The sequence below is a fragment of the Rosa chinensis genome, chromosome 5 (genome assembly GCF_002994745.2).
Source record: "Rosa chinensis cultivar Old Blush chromosome 5, RchiOBHm-V2, whole genome shotgun sequence".
Lineage (NCBI taxonomy): Eukaryota > Viridiplantae > Streptophyta > Magnoliopsida > Rosales > Rosaceae > Rosa > Rosa chinensis.
This window is the reverse complement of record NC_037092.1, coordinates 83,383,637-83,407,067: the sequence shown is the minus strand read 5'-3', so window position 1 is coordinate 83,407,067 and position 23,431 is coordinate 83,383,637. Positions and strand designations below refer to the sequence as shown.

General features: G+C 37.3%; 2 protein-coding genes across 3 annotated transcripts; both read left to right on the top strand.

Moving 5' to 3' along the window:
* Positions 1 to 2,128: 2,128 nt before the first annotated feature.
* LOC112164292 (pentatricopeptide repeat-containing protein At1g63130, mitochondrial) lies at positions 2,129 to 3,292 on the top strand. The gene has a single exon (XM_024300510.1). The coding sequence runs from the start codon at positions 2,129 to 2,131 to the stop codon at positions 3,290 to 3,292; it is 1,164 nt and encodes a 387-aa protein (XP_024156278.1).
* A 3,738-nt stretch (positions 3,293 to 7,030) lies between these two features.
* LOC112166815 (pentatricopeptide repeat-containing protein At1g63330) lies at positions 7,031 to 12,298 on the top strand. 2 transcript variants are annotated; one of them, XM_040506477.1, is made up of 3 exons: positions 7,031 to 7,554; positions 7,663 to 8,982; positions 11,706 to 12,298. In XM_040506477.1, exons 1-2 carry the CDS (start codon positions 7,111 to 7,113, stop codon positions 8,875 to 8,877), a joined length of 1,659 nt encoding a protein of 552 aa, XP_040362411.1. In that variant the 5' UTR covers positions 7,031 to 7,110; the 3' UTR covers positions 8,878 to 8,982; positions 11,706 to 12,298. The 2 variants fall into 2 exon arrangements, with proteins under 2 accessions (XP_040362411.1, XP_024159488.1); XM_024303720.2 differs by having other exon boundaries at positions 7,031 to 8,982; positions 11,706 to 12,297.
* Positions 12,299 to 23,431: the final 11,133 nt, after the last annotated feature.

The window sequence follows — 23,431 nt, the reverse complement described above, 5'->3', positions numbered from 1 at the left end:
ATTACTAAAGGAAGGATGACCAAGACGACGATGCCAAAACCAGACTTCATTTAATCTCTGCTCAGAACTCGAAATCAATGCTACTGGGGCCTTCTTCCCTGGTGTTATCCCCGCATACAACTGATCCAGACGAAACAACCTCCCCCTCAAATCTCCTTGGCCAATTATCTCCCTTGTCTGAAGATCCTGAAAAATCACATACATGGGAAAAAAGGTCACTGAGCACTGAGATTCAGTATTTAATTGAGGAACAGATATTAAGTGATGTGACAAATCAGGAACATATAACACATTCCTAAGTTCTAAGTTTGGTGTGACTCTAACATTTCCTATTCCTAATACAGGAAAGGCTTCTCCATTAGCATTAGTAACTTTGGATACTGGTGGGATTGAGAGAAAGGTAAAGAATGATTTATTGTAAGTCATATGATCAGATGCACCAGAATCAATGATCCAAGTATCTACCCCAACAAAGTCAGAGACAAATAAAGCCTTACCAAACTTACCTCTTCCGACAAAAGAGACTGAAGCATTACCTAACTTATGATCCTTTTCCTCCATACCCTGGTAGTCTGGGTTCTGAATTAAATTTGCAGCAGTAGTACGCCCCTGTTGGTTAGGTCCCTACTTATTCCAAGTGTTTTGTTGATTCGGATACCCATTCAATCGATGACACTTAGTCCTCCAATGACCATAATTCTTGCAGAAAGTACAATATGGCCATGTTCCTCCTTGATAACTTGGTTGTAGTTGAAGTTGCTGGGGTGGTGGTACATACTTTGACTGTGAAGGCTTAGTTTGGACAGTGAGACTTGATAACTCTGAATGGATTACTTTGGTGCTATCAAGTTGAGCCTCATTTGTGCGTATATATACAAAGGCATCCTCAAGGCTAGGGGGAGTTCCACATCTAAGCAACTCACCCTTTGCATTGGCATGCTTGTCATCGAGACCATGAAGGAAGATATGCAGCCTCATAAGATCCTTCTCTTCATTGTGTAACTTGATGTCATTAGCATTCTTCATCTTGTTGGGACACCTTTGATCAATTTCCAGCCATAATCCTTTGAGGACAGCAAAGTATACTGCCACAGGACGCCCGTCCTGAGTCATCATGAACGCCTTGGTATGGAGTTCATGTATTTGAGCAAAATCTGAGTCATTCAGATACAACTGCTTCAGAGTGCTCCAAACTTCTACTGCAGTTTCACACCCAATGATTAATTGTACTACCTCATCCGTCATGGCCTTGTAGAGTACAGACATCACAGCACCATTGTGAGTTTCCCACATTGCATATCCCACATCTTTTTCATCCGGTGTCTCAATCAACCCATTCACATAACCCATCTTGTCCAGACCACAAAGATGAGCAGTCATCATCTTCCTCCATGTACGATAATTTGTGCCATTCAGCTTGGCACCCCCAAATCCCCCTCCTGAGGATTCTTGATTCACAGATACCTCCACCTTCTGCACATTAGAGGTCACAATCTGCTTGGAACTTTTTTCTCCACCCATGATACTTGAACTACAACAATCTACTGCGGAAGCAACGAACACAAAACCAAGACCAAAAAATCAGAGACCGGATTCTTGGCTCTGATACCAAGTTGAAACTAAGAAGCTTTAGAGAATGAGAAGCTTTTGATGATGAATACTGTGTGTTTTTAATTACATGTGCAGAGGCAATTTATACAATCTTATTCAACCCTAATGCTAGACTAATAAGGAAAGTAATCAAATCAGTATAAGTCTATTCCTAATAGTAATCCTAAAACATCTATGACTCACAACACACTATTCTGCAGTCATATCTTTAGTGTAGAATTGTTCCCAATGACTACACTCTTAACATTATCATTAATTGCTATTGCCATTTGAATCAAATGGGCTTCAGCTTATCTGTCTTAGGACAGTTCTTCAAATTGAATCTTCAACCAGATGTTATTACCTTCTCCACTCTAATCAACGGCTTTGTTCTCCACAATCAAGTGAGGGTGCACGACTTTTCACCAAAATGCTTCAGGCAGGTCATTGTAAGCCCAATGTGTTTACTTTCAACACACTAATAAAGGGCTTTTGCATGATAGGAAACAACATTGCTGCAATTCAATTACTCAGGAAGATGGAAGAAGGAGGATGCGAACCGAACACAGTTTCCTATAACACCATCATCCACAGTCTCTGCAAGGATACACTAATTGATGAAGCATTCAACCTCTTCTCAGAAATGATTAGTAGAGGTATTGCTCCAACCGTTGTTACTTACACCTCTTTGATTCAAGGAGTTTGCAATATACGCCAGTGGAAACAAGCTACAGCGTTGTTGAATGAAATGGTGAGTCAAGGTATCTTTCCAGATATCCACACCTTCAATGTCTTGGTTGATACACTGTGTAAGGAAGGGATGGTTGTGGAAGCCGAAACTGTGGTTGAGACGATGATTCAAAGAGATATCGAGCCTGACGTCATTACTTACAACTCACTTATGGACGGTTACTGTTTGCAAGGAGAAATGGACGAGGCAAAACATGTTTTTCATCTAATGGTTAGTAAGGGCTCCTTGGTTAATGTTCGTAGTTGTAACATATTGATAAATGGATATTGTAAGCAGAAAAAGACCGATGAGGCCAGTAAGATTTTTCAGGAAATGACTTGTTGGGAGCTTGTTCCAGACACCATTACTTTTAACACTCTTATTGATGGTTTTTATAAAGCAGGGAGAATACAAGAGGCAGAAAAGTTGTTCTCTGAGATGCAAGATTGTGGCCAACTTCCAGCTGTTCAAACTTATAATATTATAGTTGATGGCCTGTGTAACAACCAACAACTTTCTACAGTACTAGAATTGCTCAGAGATATGGAAGGCAACAAGTTGGAACTAGATATTGTAGTTTACAATACTATCATTGAAGGTTTGTGCAAAGCTGGGAAAATGGATTCTGCAATAGATCTCTTCTCTGGTTTGTCGTCAAAGCATCCTCAACCTGATGTGTGGACGCATAAGATAATGATTCTTGGATTTTGTAAAGGAGGCCTATTAAGTGAAGCTGAAAAATTGTTTACAGAAATGAAGGAGAAAGGCTGTTCTCCAAATGGCTGTACCTATAACACAGTTATCCGAGGTTTTATGAATAACAGTGAGACATCAAGGGCTATGGAACTTATTCAAGAAATGCGTGAGAGGGGTTTCTCTGCAGACACATCAACTCTGCACTTGATTGTTGGTTTATCGTCGAAGGATACAGTAGATCCTGTATTATTAGCATGGCTTAAAGATTCAGTCTGAAATATATGAAATGAATCAATATCACTACAAAATTCGAAACTGCTGCAGTGCTGCTCCTTTAGCATCCTTGGAACTTCTTTGAATGCAGTTTGTAAGTCCACAATTGAAACATGATATCGGTTCCTTGTTGCACTCCAAATTTGAGCACAGTGGTTTTCAATTTCACTATATGTGTGTGTACACATGTGATAGCAGAATATTTAGTTGCTGGCAATAAGTATATCTGAAGAAGTATTTCTCATTCAACAACGAAAATTGACTTTTCAGTTTTTCCTCTTTTTTTAGTTCATCTGTGTTTAATATCTATGTCTTAAAAGGGCAATTGACTTTCACATTTTTGGTTGATTGTAAAGCATGTCCCAATACTTATGACTTTTACATCAGTCTGCAAAACGAACATCCAGAAACTCTGTTTCAATAAAGGCATATATTTTTAACTTGAGCATTTTGGGATATCCCCAGATTTATTGCTAATTTTAGCTAGGAGAGATATGGATAACTCTTACCTTTTGCGATGTTTAGGTATCTTCCGGTGCATGTCTACATATTACTCCATCAATGCCTCTGCTTATGTTCAATTGATTATGGAGCTTCTGGAGTATGGTTTGCACAACCATGTTTGTAGCCTGGAACACAGATTGTGAACAAGAGCAAGAATACTTGTGTTCCAAGGTAGTCTGCTACTCTGCTCCGGTTTATGCCTTTTGTTGAAAAGAATGGAACTGTTGAGCTAAGCGTGCTGATTATGTTAGGCGATTGTATGATTAAACTTATAGTATGAGAAGTAACCAGTCTGATCTAGAACTTCTTGTCAAGAAAGGAAAAGACTTGCTCAGTTGACTGCTTTTCACCATCATTGAGCAATAATGTGGTTTATTTCTCTAGCAGCTTAGCAGGCCCAAATTAGGGATTGGAATTGGGAGTTGACTTTCCATTTCTGGTTAGGTATTTTGGATCCTTTTGCCTGAGGTTGGCACCTACTTATGTAAGGTCTGCCATCCTTTGTTATAAGAATGAAGATCTGATTCAAGAACCTTATCCTTATCCCAATTGCAGACTTTTTGCATAGAAATTCGGGAGTTTTGATTTTTAGAAGTGATGGGTATTTAGGATCATCTAGTTTGTCATGACCCAGAAAAGAAAAAGGGTCAAGGATCATTTAGTTTGTGGAGATAGATTCTGTTGGGAAAACAAAATAACTGAAAGTGTAGTTGTTAATATGATTCTTGATAAGCTCAGTTGAGAACTGTTGAATCCCTCTGTTTGTGCATGTATATCAAATAAAATGGTGATTGAGTACTCAGATGCAAAGGTGGTACGAAAATTAGGAATTTGGCAGAAAATGGCTCCATTGCTTTTTTGCAGTTTGCAGAGATCTGAGTCAGAAAGATGGAGCACGACTTCAGATGAGACAATCTTACAGTCCGGTTGTGAATTTATTTCTCTTTCTTGTTCAGTGGACGGATTGCCAGCTTGCTAGGGCCCTTGGCTTTCTGAGAATTCTTATACATGTGGTATGGTCTCTAATGTAATTGAATTTTATAGATTATCTGAACACTTCTTTTATTTTGTTGTGTTCTGTTGTTTCTTTAATCAATGAGAGAGAGGATAGAGTTGAAGAGATAAGAGAGATGTTAACTAATACTGTGTTGACTGTGTTTAATATCCCAGTCTAAAATGAGGTTTTGTATTAAATCAATTGTTCTGCATTATAATATTCATCTTCCTCCCCTCTCATTGTTTGTTTACAAAAATGTTAACAAATCAGCCTTTAATTTTCTGCGAAGGTCTTTTTCTTCGGAATGTTTCATAATTTTCTGATTCTTCTAGAAGAACCAAAAACCTACTAGCTAGATCCTTCCTTTGCTTGGGCTTGCTTGTTCTTTGCTTGATTCTCTGTTCTTTTAATTGCTTCTGATTTAAGGCGTTTTGATCTACCCTAATAAGCACATTTCCTTCTAATTTATCATAATACTGACTACCACGGCCTTGCCCTCTACCACCTCGAGTTTGATACTCTACATATTGAAACACATCATCGTTACTATTATATTAAGCATTAAAGTTTTGTCAGTGGTAAGACTTATGCAACTTCACTCATGCAAATGTGAATGCTTTCACGATGCAATGAGAAGCTCAAAGAAATCTGCCTAGCTATATGCACAGCTCACAATACCTATAAGGAAAACATGTAGATGTGTAGCCAACATTGACCAATTTATCCCCTTACTTCTAACAATAGTACTCTGTCTCAGAAACTACGTACTAGTTTTTTCCTTCATGTTCAGGTCATCTGCAGATTGATTGGTCTCGGGGATAGAGTTGATGATATTCTTTTTCTGAACAGGATCGGAAGAGTAGTAGTCACAGTAATAATACCAGGAAAAGTTGCTCCAGCATTGTTGTTGTCTTTGTTTCTCTGACTGGCCATAATAGTGCCTTGAGTATCTTTGTTCAACTCCAATTCTTCATTGCTATTCTGTGATTATCATTAGTTTTAGTTTGGTTAGAGGACGATATATGTTATCTCTACAAGGAACTGTGAAACGAAGAAGGATAGCATGTGGCAAGGAGACACCATTCTATTTTGAATACCTCTGTAATTTTATTCATTTTTAAAAGTCCTAATTGAATACTCCTAGATTTTGGTGGAATTCATGAAGTCCTTAATCCTAATTAAATACCTCAGGACTTTCATAGACTTCTAAAAGTCTATATTGAATACATCTAAACTTTTAAATTCCATAAATTTCTTTAAATGTTCCACTAATTCCATATACAATACATAGTCATGGAGATGTTTATTTACAGTGGCTACAAAATATCATTTCTTTAGCATAATACTTTATCAGCATTAATTACACAATATTCTTGTCCTAGCAGCATCAGTTACAAAAATATTGTTGGTTGCATAAAAAGAGGGTGTGAAGTTATATCTAACTATGGTGCTGCTTCATTTGTTTTTGAGGATCATAAACTAGACCTAACAAATTGCACATGATACGTACGAACACGAATGAAATTATAAGGATTTAGTTTGAGGTTTATTGAATTGGTTCCATATAAGATCTTCACAATAAGATCATGAATTATAATGGTTCGGTCTAGTGTTAATTCTTTAACATGATAAGAATAATTAACATAAGGGTATTTTTGTAAAATTTGAGTTTCTCTATCTAATATACATTAGAAACCCTAGTGCATCTCTGAAATTCATTTTAACCAATATCTCAATATTCATGACAACAAACTCAACTCTTAACTTTCAAAAGAAAAATGTACCTGAATTGTATAAGATTCATGTGTGCTTCTTATATTACTCTAAGATTATAAAATGTTATAAACAAACATTTAGTTATTTTCTTAATTAGTCGTGATGAGTTTAGACAGTTAACATGACGAAAATGTTCACCTGGTCAGTTATTGAGCAAGAAAATAATGCTCAACCACCTTTAGATGTAAATCCAAGGGCAGAGAGAATTAGTATTAAGTTGAGATGTTTTGTTTTCCACTCTTGGATGTAAATCTAAGGGTTGTTGAGCATAAATTCTTTGGTCAGCAACTGACCAGGTGAACACCACTATTAACATGAAACTTAATGGTTTGGTTTTGATTTTAGCATGCCACGATAAATATATAAAACGAATTTAAAACGACACGAACACAGCACGACACGGTGTTTTATCAGGTCTACCATTAAATCTAAAAAATAAAACGACCAACTATGGCCTGCTTTCCTCTTTTCAGGTAAAACACCTACAAGCAGAATTTGAGATTCATCTATCCAAAAAGAATTCGAGATTCGAAGAAAAACAGAGATGCTGAAGATGATTCGAACAAGTGCTTCTTCTTCTTGTCTTCCCTCTACTCATCTTGTTGCTGTTCCCCTCATCAACAATTTCGTGGCTTTGTTTCATTCGAGACAAACCCAGCTAGGAAATCGACCTTCAGTGCCCAAAGTCACCAATCTTGAGGATGCCTTGAAGGTGTTCGATCATATGCTTCACTCGCGTCCTCTGCCTTGTGTTATCCCTTTCACTCAGATCTTGGGTCAACTTGTCACATTGAAACATTATTCAGCAGTCATCTGTTTGAATAGACAGATGGGTCTGATCGGAATTGCTCCTGATGTTTGTTCTCTAAATATTATCATTAATTGCTATTGTCGTTTGAATCAAATCGGGTTTGGCTTATCTGTCTTGGCGCAATTCTTCAAATTGGGTCTTCAACCAGACGTCTTCACCTTCACCACTCTAATCAACGGCTTTGTTCTCAACAATCAAGTCCCTGAGGCTGCACGAATTTTCACCAAAATGCTGCAGGCAGGTCATTCTAAGCCCAATGTGTTTACTTTCACCACACTAATAAAGGGCTTTTGCATGATAGGAAACAACAGAGCTGCAATTCAATTACTCAGGAAGATGGAAGAAGGAGGATGCGAGCCTAACACAGTTTCCTATAACACCATCATCCACAGTCTCTGCAAGGATACACTAATTGATGAAGCAATGAACCTCTTCTCAGAAATGATTACTAGAGGTATTGCTCCGGATGTTGTTACTTACACCTCTTTGATTCAAGGAGTCTGCAATATACGCCAGTGGAAACAAGCTACAACGTTGTTGAATGAAATGGTGAGTCAAGGTATCTTTCCAGATATCCACACCTTCAATGTCTTGGTTGATACACTTTGTAAGGAAGGGATGGTTGTGGAAGCCGAAACTGTGGTTGAGACGATGATTCAAAGAGATATCGAGCCTGATGTCATTACTTACAACTCACTTATGGACGGTTACTGTTTGAGAGGAGAAATGGACGAGGCAAAAAAGGTTTTTGATCTAATGGTTAGCAAGGGCTCCATGGTTAATGTTCAGAGTTGTAACATATTGATAAACGGATACTGTAAGCAGAAAAAGATCGATGAGGCCAATAAGGTTTTTCAGGAAATGACTTGTTGGGAGCTTGTTCCTGATACCGTTACTTATAACACTCTTATTGATGGTTTTTACAAAGCAGGCAGAATACAAGATGCAGAAAAGTTGTTTTCTGATATGCAAGGTTGTGGCCAACCTCCAAATGTTCGAACTTATAATATTTTAGTTGATGGCCTGTGTAACAACCAACGACTGTCTAAAGCTCTAGAATTGCTTAGAGAAATGGAAGGCAACAAGTTGGAACTAGATATTGTAGTTTACAATACTATCATTGAAGGTTTGTGCAAAGCTGGGAAAATGGATTCTGCAATAGATCTCTTCTCTGGTTTGTCATCAAAGCATCTTCAACCTAATGGGAGGACGTATAATATAATGATTCTTGGATTTTGTAAAGGAGGCCTATTAGGTGAAGCTGAAGAATTGTTTACAGAAATGAAGGAGAAAGGCTGTTCTCCAGATGGCTGTACCTATAACACAATTATCCGAGGTTTTATCAATATCAATGAGACATCAAGGGCTACGGGACTTATTCAAGAAATGCGTGATAGGGGTTTCTCTGCAGATGCATCAACTCTGCACTTGATTGTTGATTTATTGTCGAAGGATACAGTAGATCCTGTATTATTAGCCTGGCTTAAAGATTCTGTCTGAAGTATTTGAATGTTTGAAATAAATATTTTTCAATATCACGAGGAAATTCGGAACTGCTGCAGTGCTGCACCTTTAGCAACCTCAGATGTTCTGTGAATCCTGTCTGTAAGTCCACCATTGAAACACAATATGTCAATATCAATTCCTTGTTTCACTTCAATTTTGAGGCACATTTGTTTTGTATTTCATTATGTGTGTGTGTGTGTGTACATACGTGATAGACTGAATATTTAGTTGCTGGCAATGAGTGTATCTGAAGAAGTATTTCTCATTCAACTGGTTGGTTGCTGACAATGAATATCTGAAGAAGTTTTGAAGTTCTGAAGTTATGGGTAATTAGGATCATCTAGTTTGTTCTAACCAAGAAATAAAAAAGGGTCAAGGATGATTTAGTTTGTGGAGATAGATTCTGTTGGGAAAATAAAAGAACTGAAAGTGTGGTTAATGTATGATTCTTGATATAAGCTTCAGTTGAGAACTGTTGAATCCCTCTGTTTGTGCACGTGTATGAAATAAGATGGTGATAAGTACTGTTTCTATTAGGACCTCCAAATCTGCTCACTTGACCTCACTCTATTATGAATTATTAAATGACATATATAACCTACTATAAAATGACTATTAGGGACAATAATTATATCAAAAATATGGTTATATTTATTTTCTCTAGATTTTCCAATTCAATAATATTAGATTGCATTCTTTATTATTTTCCCTATCTATTTTCATTTTCTAATTTCACTACATACTCATTAAAGCATTCATATATATATATATATATATATATATATATATATTTATTAAGAAATAAAACTATGATTAAGATAAAAATGTATGATATGCATATTGAACGCATATTGGTCACGGAGAACAAAATAAATTGTACTATGCCATAAATCTAAATCTATCCATTATATTTGTAAAAAGAAGAAGAAGAAGAAAAAAAAAAGTGCTAGCAAATAAAAAAAATAAAAAATATTTAAATAATTAATCATGAGGTACAAAAAATAGAAAAACATTAAGAAAAAATGATTAATCTTTATTTTTTTTAACAGCTAAAAAAGAAAAATTAAATAAAAAAAATCACATAATAGTTCAAGTTATTTTATTTTTATTAATTTTTAAAACTCAATACCTTGTGTTTTATTTTTTTTTATTGGATAAGAGATTTATGTTTTCAAATTAAGAAATGGAGATGTAATTAAGATTTATAGAGTAATTAAATCATTGAAATGACTAAGTTTTTTATTATAAAGATCTTAGTTTGTTTGTAAATTAATTATATGAGTGAGGTTATTTGAGGAACTTTAGTGAGGTTTAATGAGCAAATGAAGTATTTGAAAATTTGATAGGAGGTGTAAAAAGCATAGAGGTCAAGTGAGTAAATTTGGAGGTTCCAATAGAAAAACTCTAAGTACTCATATGTAGAGGTGACAAACGGGCCGACCCGGTCCGGCCCGGCCCATTTTAAGCGGGTCTAGTCGTGCTTCGTGCCGTGCTTGGGCCAGCCCATTTATTATCGTGCCGGGCTCGTGCCGACCCATTTACTTAAACATTAAGCCCGGCCCGGCCCATGGCCCGAGCTCATATCTTACCGGGCCGTGCTCGTGCCGGGTCAATAACGGGCCGTGCTCGTGCCTACCCACTATAAAGCACGATTTTAAAATCTTAATTTGAACAAATAGAAATTAATTTTATTTAACTATTTAGAAAATTAAAATAAATTAAGTTCTACAACGTTTTTCTTAATCTTAGCTTTTTAAGATTAGATTTCTAATAATTTTTTATATTTCACTATAAGAAAGAAAGAAGAAAAAAAAACTCAAAATATATTGTTTTTAGTATATTATTGTGAGATTAATCTTTATTAATATAATGAAGATTTAGTATCTATTATTCTTTTCTTCATTCTATAGTTGTATTATTATGAGATTAGTCTTTATTAATAAATATGAGAAAAAATATTTATGTCAAAACAAGGATATAATGTTTTGTTTCATTATTTTGACAATATAAAAGAAAGTATTGGTGGAATTGTCATGAGATTTTAAATAAAAAGGTCTCATATTCAAATCTCATCATTATAGTTTTTAAATATTAAAAAAAAAATGAAATTTTGTGTTTGTAACGGGCCGGCTCACAATATGTCGTGCTCGGGCCGGGCCGGGCCAATGGGCCAATATTCTTAGGCCCAGCCCGACCCGTTATTCTATCGTGCTCGGGTCGTGCCGGGCCACTAACGGGCTTGGGCCGTGCCGGGCCGCTTTTAAGCTTGCCGGGCCCGTGCCGTGCTCGTGCTTTGTGGCCCGTTTGCCACCTCTACTCATATGCAAAGGTTGTATGAAAATTAGGAATTTGGCAGAAAGATGGCTCCATTGCTTTTTTGCAATTTGCACAGGCCCCATCACATGCATTTAATCAAGCGACATAATTTTCTGTGTTAGTCATCATATTGGTTTCCTAGTGTAATTTGAGAAATTTGAAATATCTGGTAGTATTCATCATGGGATATATAAAGACTTAGAATGTGCAAAAACTTGATTTCTACTGTGTATTGATGCCCTGGGTTTTATTCACTGCGCGTGATTTATAGGATAGAAATGATAGTTTGTCAATGTTTGTTAATCAAATGCTTTGCTTGCTTCTGGTTTTTCAGGGCTTTAGATTTTTCGATGGTGAGTCAGGTTCAATGTAGATACCTTTACTAATAGTGTAGTAATTTTTGCACAAATGCTTAACATTGTAAATTTAGAAGTTCATCTGCAGGAGAAGAACTTTGTTATTCCTTGATATGTGTTGTGCTCACATGTTTTTCCATTCACGGACAGGGGCGATATTTCCTTCTTTGTTGGTACTTCAAAAAGGGCATCACAGATATGGAGGACAGGAAACAAAAAGAGGTTTGTACTGTCAGATTCAGAAGAAAGGATGAGATGGAGAGAGGAAAGCTCTCTGAAATTGACATGGAAAGAGAAGAGGAGTGTGGAATTTGCATGGAGGTGAACAATAAAGTTGTGTTCCTTAACTGCAGTCATTCATTGCGTCTGAAGTGTTTGAGGACGTAGAGATCAAGGAACTGTCAAACGAAGAAGGATATCAGTGTGGCAAGGAGACGGTGCGGAGACCTTGTGTCCGAGTAGAATAAGAACAAAAATCACAGCTGAATGAACAAGAACACAAGGCATTACACACTGTTGCATGCTTATGTACCATCAGCATGAGTGATATTGATGACTTGTAGAATTTAACAGACTTAAACTTGTTTTGTTTTTAAGATTTCGTCTGCTCATACATCATTGATATTATTAGTTTTGGGTCTTCACTATGTAGTTGCCTTCAAATGTTTTGACTAGGTTGTTGGGAGGGAGTGTGTTGACGAGGTCGAACGTGTTAACCGTGTTCTGACATGCCAATAGTTCCCTCGTGGTCGAGACCAAGGTTCAAAATCTCTGCGATATATCCGATATATCCCCCGATATCTCCTTTTTTCGATGGACCGATATATTTATGGGGGTAAATATCTTATCTGTCACCGTTTCTGCGAAATTTCTCCGACATCGACAAATATCCCCGATATATTAGATATTTGCGATATATCCCGATAAAGTGAAGAAATATCTGTAAAATTTGAGGTAAAAAAAAAAAAAACTCAGTAATTCTCTACGTTATAAAAATAAAAAATAATGATTATATATATAGACTACGTTATAGTACTTCTAAAAAAAATCAAACATATATAATATATATAAGTATATAACAAACTGCAACCGACAATTCTCTATTTTTCTCTCATTTTCTCCTCTTTTCTATCGTCCCCTCCGGCGCTCCCCACCTTTTCTTCCCTTTTCTTCTCTTTTCAAATGGTTAATGCAGATTGTATGCTCTAGAGATGCAAAGGAATCATTTGGGTCAACCATAGCAAGAAAAACAAGAGAAACCAAAAATACAAGTTTGTGGTATATCTGTATATGTATACATTAAAACACACACATACACACACATATAACTTCTTTAATAGAAAATGTTGATCTATTATAGTAGTAACTCATTGTAGTAGCTTTACAGCTGATTGGTGGACACAATTTGGGTATTCTGCACCAAACATGCAGAAAATTGCAATGCGTATTTTGGCACAAACGGCTTCTTCTTCTGCGTGTGAGAGAAATTGGAGTACATTTGCTATTATTCATACCAAGCAAAGGAACCGTTTGGCATATCAGAAGTTGGAAAAGCTTGTATACTGCTACTACAACATGAAGCTACCGCTGCGAGATAAACAGGCAAAGAATAATGTGGTCAATGAAAACAACTATATAGATCTACTTCATGTTGCAAGCGAGCCGCTTGAGAATGGCATTGATCCACTTCATGATTGGATTATGCCTGCACACCTCGATGATGAAGCTGGAAGACCTCTTCCACAAGTTGTAGAAACTGCAACTAATGCTGGAATCAACGTAGAGAGAGTCTTATCTGAAGAAGTTGTTAAAAACCCAGAAGATAATTCAGATAGTGATGATGCGTGGGGTGGTACAGCAACTCCAGATAGTTCTGATGATGGTGGAGAGGGTGGAAGCGGAACAGGTGGTGGAGGTGAAAGATATGAATATGGACAATTTTCTGTGGATGAAGGATTCCAATTTACCTGTGAAGATAATTTTGATCATGCCACCCAAGATAAAGACCACGGAGTGAGAACAGCTGGTCATGGTGCTCAAGAGAAGACCCGATATGGGAGGAGGACTAGAGGTGCAACTGATGATCAAAGTACCCCATCTGATGTTTCTTCAATTGCCTTAAGTTTTGACTCTATCAGTTTAGGCACAGAGCGCAGTGGGATCTCAAATGAATCTCATGAAGGCAACAATCAATTTGGTTATGATGCTTATGGATATAATCAATATGGAGAAGTATATGATCAGTCATCTAGTTGGGTTCATCTTTATTATCCCCTTATAGGGAAAACAGTCGGCAGCTCTAAAGAGATCTATAACTATCATGTTCATCACTACAATTCGCACTATATGGGTCATATGTCTTGGTCTGATTATTGCATTTTTGTAGACCAGCGAGCGGCTTTTCAACCGCCTAGAGTCTCTTTTTAGATGTAGATGAAGTTTACATTCATATGTATTTATATGTAGTTCTAAATTTCTAATAAATTGACTTTTTTCAAAAACGATATTTTCGTACACTGTATCCCCGATATATCCGATATCTCCCTTTTTCAAAGTACCGATAGATATGAAAATACCGATATTTAAAACCTTGGTCGTGACATCTCCATAATGTCAAACCTATCTAGGCCCTATTTCTTGAAATTTTCCAATGACATTATCTCACCATCAATGAATTATAATTTTTATAATGTGCTCCATTCAAAGGATGTCAACAATCTAGACCCTTTCTTCTTCTTCTTCTTCTTTTTTTCTTTTCTTTTTTTTTTTTTTTTTTTTTTTTTTACACAATTTTCTGGTATTTTGACTTTGAAAAATTATTTTAAAAAATCAGATTGAGATTTTTGAATTCCGTCAATTCTAAAATTGCTTAAAAATCATGATTTACCAATGATAATATTTTATTGATGAAATAATAATATACAATTTTGGCCAAAAAATTGTATGCTATAATCCATAATTTTGAGCAGACCATCATGGTCTCGGACATTTTTTTTTTTAGTTTAAGAAAAATTGGGGCTGGTTCCCACGACATTGGAAAAACATACATCTTTAATTGTTTCTAGCATTGCTTGAATCACAACACATAAATTATCAAAACTGATAAATGTATGAAAGGAAGATGTTGGGGCATACATTAAGTTGATAGGTAGAAAAAAGTTTGGCATATCATTTTGATAGCAGTAGCTTTGTAGTGACAGTAGTATACGACGCTTTGTAATATTAAAGCCTCAAAATAGACACTCTTAAGATTTGCTTCGACATGTACATGGCACCAACGTCACTTTAATTCCAAAAGTAAAGGAGCTTGAACATATGCAACAACTCCTGCCAATAAGCCTCTGCAACGTCATCTACAAATTGGGTTCCAAGGTCCTAGCAAACAGGTGAAAGCCTATCCTACAAAATATCATTGCACCCAATCAATGAGCGTTTGTTCCTGGAAGACATATTTCAGATAATTCTTTGCTTGCATTTGAGATATCACATTTTATGAAGAGGCAGTATGGAGGATCCCAAGGTTTTGGTGCTTTGAAGCTGGACATGAGCAAGACTTACGACAAAGTGAAGTGGGAGTTTATTGAATCTATCATGAGCAGTATGGGTTTCCATCAGACTTGGATCAAGTAGGTGATGGGGTGTGTGAAAACAGTAACTTACTCTTTCTTACTGAATGGTGAACCAAGGGGTCGCATTGTTCCTTCAAGGGGTTTGCGACAAGAAGATTCAATTTCACCCTATCTTGACTTGCTATGTGCGGAAGGGTTGTCGAGAATGTTAGCACCTGCGAAAGCAGACCAACAGGTGCATGGGATTTCTATTGCTGCAGGGGCTCCATCAATCAATCACTTGTTTTTTGCGGACTATTCTTTCATTTTTATGTAGGTAGAAATGGAAGAATGTCGTAGATTGACAGAAATTTTAAGGTCTTATGAAGAAGCTTTGGGTCAACAGGTAAATTTCCAAACAAGTTGTATTTCTTTCTCTAAGAATGTTGACCTAGATTTTTGTTAGCCAAATATCCAACCTCAAGTATAAGGGGTACATGTAATAATATAGGGATTTAGGAAAGGTTGTCGAACCCATGAGGATTGGATTCCTTTCACTAGCTAGGGTGTTAACATAAGGAGAGCTAGAATGTGCAAATGTACAATCACAAACCTAAATTCACAAGAAATCTAGGCTCATGGTGAGTATGTGCATTGTGGTGGTAGTGAGATTGTTTGTTGGATAGAGAGGTGAACCAAATTAAAATAAATGCTCAAATGTAACATAAACTACTCTATACTAAACTATTAATATAATGGATGAAGTTAGAGGTTGGATTGTCTAACACTAACCTCCCTTGCAAGTATTGAAGTTCAAATACAAGTTATGCTATTCTAATTTCCCAATCACCTTCTTTGCATCCGGATAAGACTACAAAGGCTTAAACTCCTTTAGTGTTATCAATTCCAACTGGATAAGTTTAGAATTAACTACCTGAGAACAAATCATATTACCGGTTAAGTCTCAATTCATTGTTCCTAAATGCATAAAGCTTTGAGTTTAGTTAATCATGCAAGCAAACCAATCCTAGATCTAGGTGATTTTAACTCACAACCTTCATATGCACATAGAGGATGATATCATGCTATCAATGCTCAAGGTTAACTACTCCCTTAACATTTTTTCATGAGATGACAAACAACACATTCAAAGTAGTTAAGTTTGAATGAATGCATTCACTTCTTGAATTAGCATATGAAGATGAAAATCACAAATAACATCAAATGTCAATTAAAACATCAATTCATACAAGTTTGGCTAGAGCTTTCAACCCTAGCCCCAACAAAGTAATCACTCATAATCATACAAATGAACATCAAATCTATAAAGTTCATCAAGGTAAATTAAAGAGTTGAGGAAAGAATGAACTAGTTGAAGCTTGACAAATCAATGGGTAGCTTCTCCTTCAATGCTCCTTGATGGTGGAATGGATGGATGATAAGCTTCTTGATGGTGATGATGAATTAAATGGTGATGAAGATATGATGCTCCTTTGGCCAACTTTGAGTGGTTGTGATGGAGTAATGGTGGTGGTGATGGAGGCTGAGTATGGATATTATGAGTTATTGGATTTTGGGAGGTGGAGATGGAGGATTGTGTAGGAGATTGAGATAGAGAAGATGTAATGGGGTGGCGTGGGTGATGTCTCTTTCTTGTGAAGAATGGGTGCTTAAATCGATGGAGGGATGTGAAAATGGTGTTGAGAAGTTAAGATAGCTGCTAAGTTTTTGAATTAAGCAAAGAGGTGGAGTATGAGAGTACGTGGTAATAGATCCCAAAACAAGAGAAAAAAGTATAGGAGTGATGGTGTATATTAGAGTAGAAAATGATGAGTGAGGGATAGTGATTAAGCCTCAAACATGATAGATAGATAGATATTAAAGTGATGATGATGGTGGACTTTTGGTAATAGGGAGTGTTCGGTTGAATTGGAACCAAAATGTTTGGAATTTGGTTAAGATAGAATGATGGTGAATGGATGTAATGGAATAGATGCTATGATACTCATCCTCTTTGCTCCTCCATGAATATGGCCGGAAAATATACGGCACCACCGTGAGTGGTGGTGTGCGCCATTTGTGATGGTTCACCGGAATTTGGAATTTAACATTTTGCTCCACATTTGACCGTCATTCTTCCTAGCTTCAATTCTCCACTTCAAAGCCCAAAATTGATGTTTCTTCACTCTTGCAATATTTCTGGATAAATAAGAAAATGATTCACTAAAAGTTAAAATAGACTCAAAACAAGTTAAATTCAATATTTAGAGGAATGCATGTCTATGTAAATTTAGGTTTAACAATTTTCAGGAGGAATTGGCTTCAGTGTTCGGCGTCAATAGAGTTGACAAGCATGACAAATATCTTGGCCTTCCTACTGAGGTCAGTTACTCCAAAACTGAGGCTTTTCAATACATCATGGAGAAGACCCAAAACAAGATGAAGAATTGGGAAGAAAAGACTCTTAATGTGACAGGGAAAGAGGTCATGATCAAAGCTGTGGTCCAATTGCGTAAAGCCTGCGGTAGCAACGGAACCGGGGAAAGTATACAGAAAAGACAGTTCTTGCGCCAACATTTGTGATGAGCTGCTTTGAGTTACTGAAACGTATTTGTCACGAAATGCATTGTTACATGGTGGAGTTTTGGTGGGGTGACTCAGACAAGGGCAGGAAAATACATTGGCTAGCATGGGATAAAATGTGCTCTCCGAAAGAAGAGGGTGGCCTGGGTTTTCCTAACATGGAGCTTTTTAATCGGGCCCTCCTGGCCAAACAAGGTTAGAGATTGATGAGGCATCCGAACTCTCTTATTAGTAGGACCTTGAAGGCAAAATATACTACCCCAATAGCGATTTCTTGAATACCTATGTACAAACCGATGACTCTTACACTTGGAGAAGTCTGATGAAGGGAAAGGAACTCCTGGGCAAGGGAGTTCGTTATCAAGTTGGTATGGGTTCTTCTATTTCAATTTGGTATGACCCATGGCTTCCTCGTGCCCATACATTCATGCCATATTCAGTAGTTATGGAGGGTTTGTAATGCAACTATGCTTGCTCGGGGTTCAGGTATTACGTCCCTCCCGATGCAGCAAACTAACTTATATAATAATATGAGCGTGGGGTTGAGCCTCCCAGCATGACTGGGTTCCAAACCCCGTTTCAAAAAAAACAAATGGAAGTATGGAGTGTTTCTCCAATCTCAGGATACCCTAAATGAAGCATATCCCTAAGACAACACCCGTAAATCCTATACAATGTTCAATTGGACCACAGACTAATGGTGTGACAAATAAAGGACCTCTAATCTTCCTGTGGATATGACCCTAACTACCACTAAAAATCACACCCCATACAAATTACTTATCATTTGATGATGAACCTTCAATGCTCAAGAGTGGATGAGAATGATGAGATAAAGTTCCTCCAAGGCCTATGTGCTCATTTAAGCAAACCAAGGTAGATGCTTCTCGTTAAAACTACCAACGATGAGCTAATACTGTCTAATCCTCTATTTTAATTTAAAATGAAAACCACATATATAAAAAACATAGGGTCTGTTAAAGGAAAAGCACATTATGTGCCTTCGTCAAAGAAACAGACGAAGAGGGAATCAAGCAATTACAAATCACAGCTCAATCAGCATTTAGTATCATCAATGTAATTGATATTTCCGTTGTAATCCTATCCCTATATAAAGGGGTTATGAATGAAATGAGTAAACCAATTCCAATCCATTTTTTTACTTTTACACGTTATCAGCACGCTCAGAGCCAATAGCCAAGAAAAAAATCATAATTTTCTAGTTTCTTTCTATTGAAAAAAAAATAAAAACCCTAAAAGGAAAAAATATTTTCTTCTTTTTCTGCCGCCACCTTAAAAAAAAAAAAAAAATTTCGTCCCGGCCTTCGCCTTGCTGCCTGCAATGTCAGGCCTCACCCCGCCCAGTCGCAACAGATCACCAGCAGATCTGCAGCCCAGCGCTAGCCCACACGTGCTTAGTCGCCCCCCAACTCTGCCCCACCACGCGCCTCTGCGTGCATCAAACCGGCCCCTGCAACCAAGCCACCTACAACACGCTGCCAGCACACACGCCTTGCAGCAACCCTCCTCGCCTGGCCTAGCACCTGCCTTCCTCCCTCGCGCCTGCAGATCCAGCCCGCACGCATGTCCTTCCTCCCTGCCCACAAACAGCGCGCATGATCTACCAGACCGGCCTCGTTTCTCGGCGTCGATCAACAGCACTCCCGATCTGCTCCCACCATCACCGATCCCAGCAGCCACTGATCACTTATCCCAGCAGCCCACCGATCACTGCTCACCTGCTGCTGCACCCAGCGCGCCTCCTCACCTACTGCTGCCCAGCACGCCTCCTCTGCAAACTACCCATCTACAAACTAGAAGAAGACGCGAAGGAGGGAGAAGAGAAAGAAAAAGAAGAGAGGAAAGAAAAAGAAAAAACAAAAAAAACAAAGAGAAAGAAAAAGAAGAAAGGAAAGAAAAAGAAAAAAAAAAACAAAGAGAAAGAAAAAGTCAACCGGCCCAAAGAAAAGGTCCGGTCAAAAAAAAAAAAAAGGGGGGGGGGGGGAATCCCAGGCCGAAAAAAAAAAAGAAAGAGAAGGGCCCAAGTTTACACCTGGCCCAAATAAAAAAAAAGCAGCAGGCCCAGAAACGAAAAAAAAACAGAAAAAGAAAAGAAAAAAGAGAAGGCCCAAAGAAAAGTCCAGGCCCAGAAAAAAAAAAATCAAAGCCCACTGCTGAAAAGGGAGAGGAAGCGGCCTAGTTTCATAAGCCCAAAAACATCGCTACACACGCCTGCATCAACACGCGCGTGCGCTAGGATTGTTTTATTTTTTTCTCGAAACCAAGTATGTTCTCTTTAATTTTTTTAATTTCATACTATGGTAGATTCTCATTATTTATTTTCTTGAGCATGTTATATATTTTATTGTTTATGCTTTTATTATAAATTTTTCGAGCATGTTTAGTTAGATTATATTAATCATTTTAAGCATGCTTTGTCATTTATGTTTTATATGATTATATTTAAGCATGATTTATAATTATGTTTAAGCATGCTTTATATTTTATTGTTTATGATTTATTCTGAAATTTTGAGCATGTTTTTATTTTATTTACACTTATATAAATTATGTCTACGCCTGCTTTGTATTATGCTATTGTTTACATTTTATTTTATGCATGATATATTCTTGCTATTATTATATAATTTGCTATGATTATGTGTAGTATATAATTTGTTGTATATTTATGAAATTTGAGCATGCCATGTACTTTATTTCTTATATATGCTATGATTAAATGTGCTATGCTTATTTTTAGAATGCAATAGACAAAAATTGCGCTTTACCATGATAATGAAAATTCATGCGCATTATACACACACACTTACTGTGATAAAGTATTTTCACATGCATCGAAAAAAATGTGACCATTACGAATCTTGGTCTTGAAATATAATTCATATTTTTGGAAAATAATTCACGTGGATGTCTTTATGACTGCGTAATTTATATCTTCCCTCTTGTTTTATGTAGATGGCTGATCTAACTCGACCTGAGTTTGACATTTTGGACTCAGAAGGACTTGAGTGCCATCGTTGGGTTTCCGATATGGAAACTGTCTTTGTGGCAAAAGACTACACTGCCACCATTACTGACCCCAAAGATGATGAACTATCTAATAAGGTGAAAGCAGATGCCTTAATGTTTCTGAGCCGACATATTGATCCTAGCCTGTGCTGGGAGTACCTTCAGTTGAAGACACCCAAAGAATTGTGGGATGCCCTTAAAGGACGTTTTGGGAACATTCATGACACTTTACTCCCAGAACTAGCTATTCAGTGGAATGGAATCCGTTTGCTTGACTATAAAAAGGTCAATGACTTCAACAAGGACATGTTGCGCTTAAAAGCACGTCTCAATTTTTGTGGAAGGGAAATCACAGAAGATGATATGATCTACAAGACTCTTACCACCTTTCCTAATTCAGCTTTTATACTAGCGAACCAGTATCAGTTGGATTATGACAACAAAAGAATCACAACCTTCAATAAGTTGATAAGCCTACTGCAAGTGGCTGAGAGACAAAATAAGATTCTCTTGAATAACAATGCCAGGCCCACTGGGACAAAGAAAATTCCCGAGGCTAATTATGGAAAAATAAAAGGTGGAAATAACTCCAATGTAAGGGGTTTAGACATGCTGATCCCTACCCACGTGGCAACCATGCACCACGTGGAAAGGGACATGGGGATCATGGAAACAAGATGCAAAAGGAAAGAGTTGATAATGAACCATGCTATAGGTGTGGATTCATTGGGCATTAGTATAAGAACTGCCAAGCAAACAACAGAGTAGCAGCCAATTACAAGAGGTATAGAGAGTCTAAAGAACAAGAGGCTCACTACATGGAAGAAGAAGGTCATGACCTAAACGTCAACCTTACAATTGCAGACTTCAATGGCAAAGAGGAACTTGCTAAGTCAATGGATGCTCTCAATCTTGACTGATCTGCTTTATTCATTTTATTTTCCAAAGATAGTTGTGAAGGCATAATGCCTCATTTTTAATTAGACTATTATTTAGTCTTAAAGAATGGTTTGATGAATTAGATTTCTGAACAAAGACCTTGATTTGCTTATCGTTGGCTTATTAATAAATTTTGAATTTTATTCTGAAGCACTGAATTTATTCAAATTTATTTTCTATACACATATTTACATGGTTCGAAATTGCAATATAAAGATGTAAAGCAATACATCTAGAGAAAAAATTATTATTAGAATGAAAAGATTATCATTCTACTTAAATAAAATTACTCTAAAGAATCTGAGATATATTTAAAGTCAAAAACGCTCTGTATGCACCAAGAGCTAATCGAACCTTGTTAATGTTTCAAAGCAATTTGTGCCAATAGTTATCATGTAAAAACACACCGTGAGAATGGAACTGAATACCTTGATATTACATCTAATGACTGTGGAAGGAAACACATCTTAGAGAAACTTATGAGTCAATTTAGTGGATTGTACCTCACTACGATTCGGATCATTAAATCTTATACTGTCACCAACAATGAAATGTGGGACACTGACTCATACAGGCTTTTGCATGACCGCCTATGGCACTGAGGTCGTGACATGATGATCCGTATTTTTCAAGAACTCACACGGACATCCCTTCTTTCGAGTGAAAAATGGGAGAAAAATCCATCACACTGCAAGGTGTCGGTTCTAGGATTGCTCAAATGCAGTCATTGCTTTCTGAAGTACCAGAAGCACTACCTCCCTCCCATTATGCCTCATTGACTATTTCAAAGGCACATCACTCTTTTTGCAAAGCCTGCTCTTTAGCAAAAACAGGATCGAGACCTTCCAATGCTAAAGATACAAAACAAAACATTCCATTCTTACAAAGGATACAAAGAGATTTCTGTGGACTTATCCATCCAGAATGCGGACCATTCAAGAACTTTATGGTTCTGGTGGATGCTTCGACAATATGGTCACATGTCATTTTATAGTCCACAAGAAATGCTGCAATACTCCTAGCACAGATTATATGTTTAAGGGCTCACCACCCTGATCACCTTATCAAGTCTATAAGGCTTGATAATGCTGGAGAGTTTACATCAAAAGCATTTGATGATTATTGCATATCTATTTGGATCGATGTAGAGCATCCCGTACCCCATGTGCATACACAAAATGGTCTCACAGAAGCCACCATCAAAAGGTTACAGATGGTGGCTAGGGCATTGGTTATGCGCACCAACCTGCCTATATCTGCATAGGGTTATGCAATATTGCACGCAGCTTTACTTATTCGTTTCAGACCCACTGTTAGCCAACCATTTTCTGCGTACTAGTTGGTAACTGGATATGAGCCTGACATTTCACACTTACGCATATCTGGTTGCACAGTATATGTGCCTATTGCGCCCCCACAGCTCACTACACTGGGTCCTCAGAGACAATTAAGTATTTACATTGGATACGAACACCCAACAATTATCTGCTATTTGGAACCCTTGACAGGCGATCTCTCTACCGCTAGATTTGCGGATTGTCACTTTGATGAGACAGTCTTCCCGTCGTTAGGGGGAGATAGGAAAAAGGATTTTCCAAGGGAACGACAGGAATTGTCGTGGTTTGTCCCCACTCTGTTTCATTTTGATCCCCGCACTTCACAAAGTGAAAGTGAAGTGAAAAGAATAGTCGATCTTCAGAACGTAGCAGATTCGATGCCTGATACGTTTACTGATATCGCAAAAGTGACGAGATCATATATACCAGCTGCAAATGTG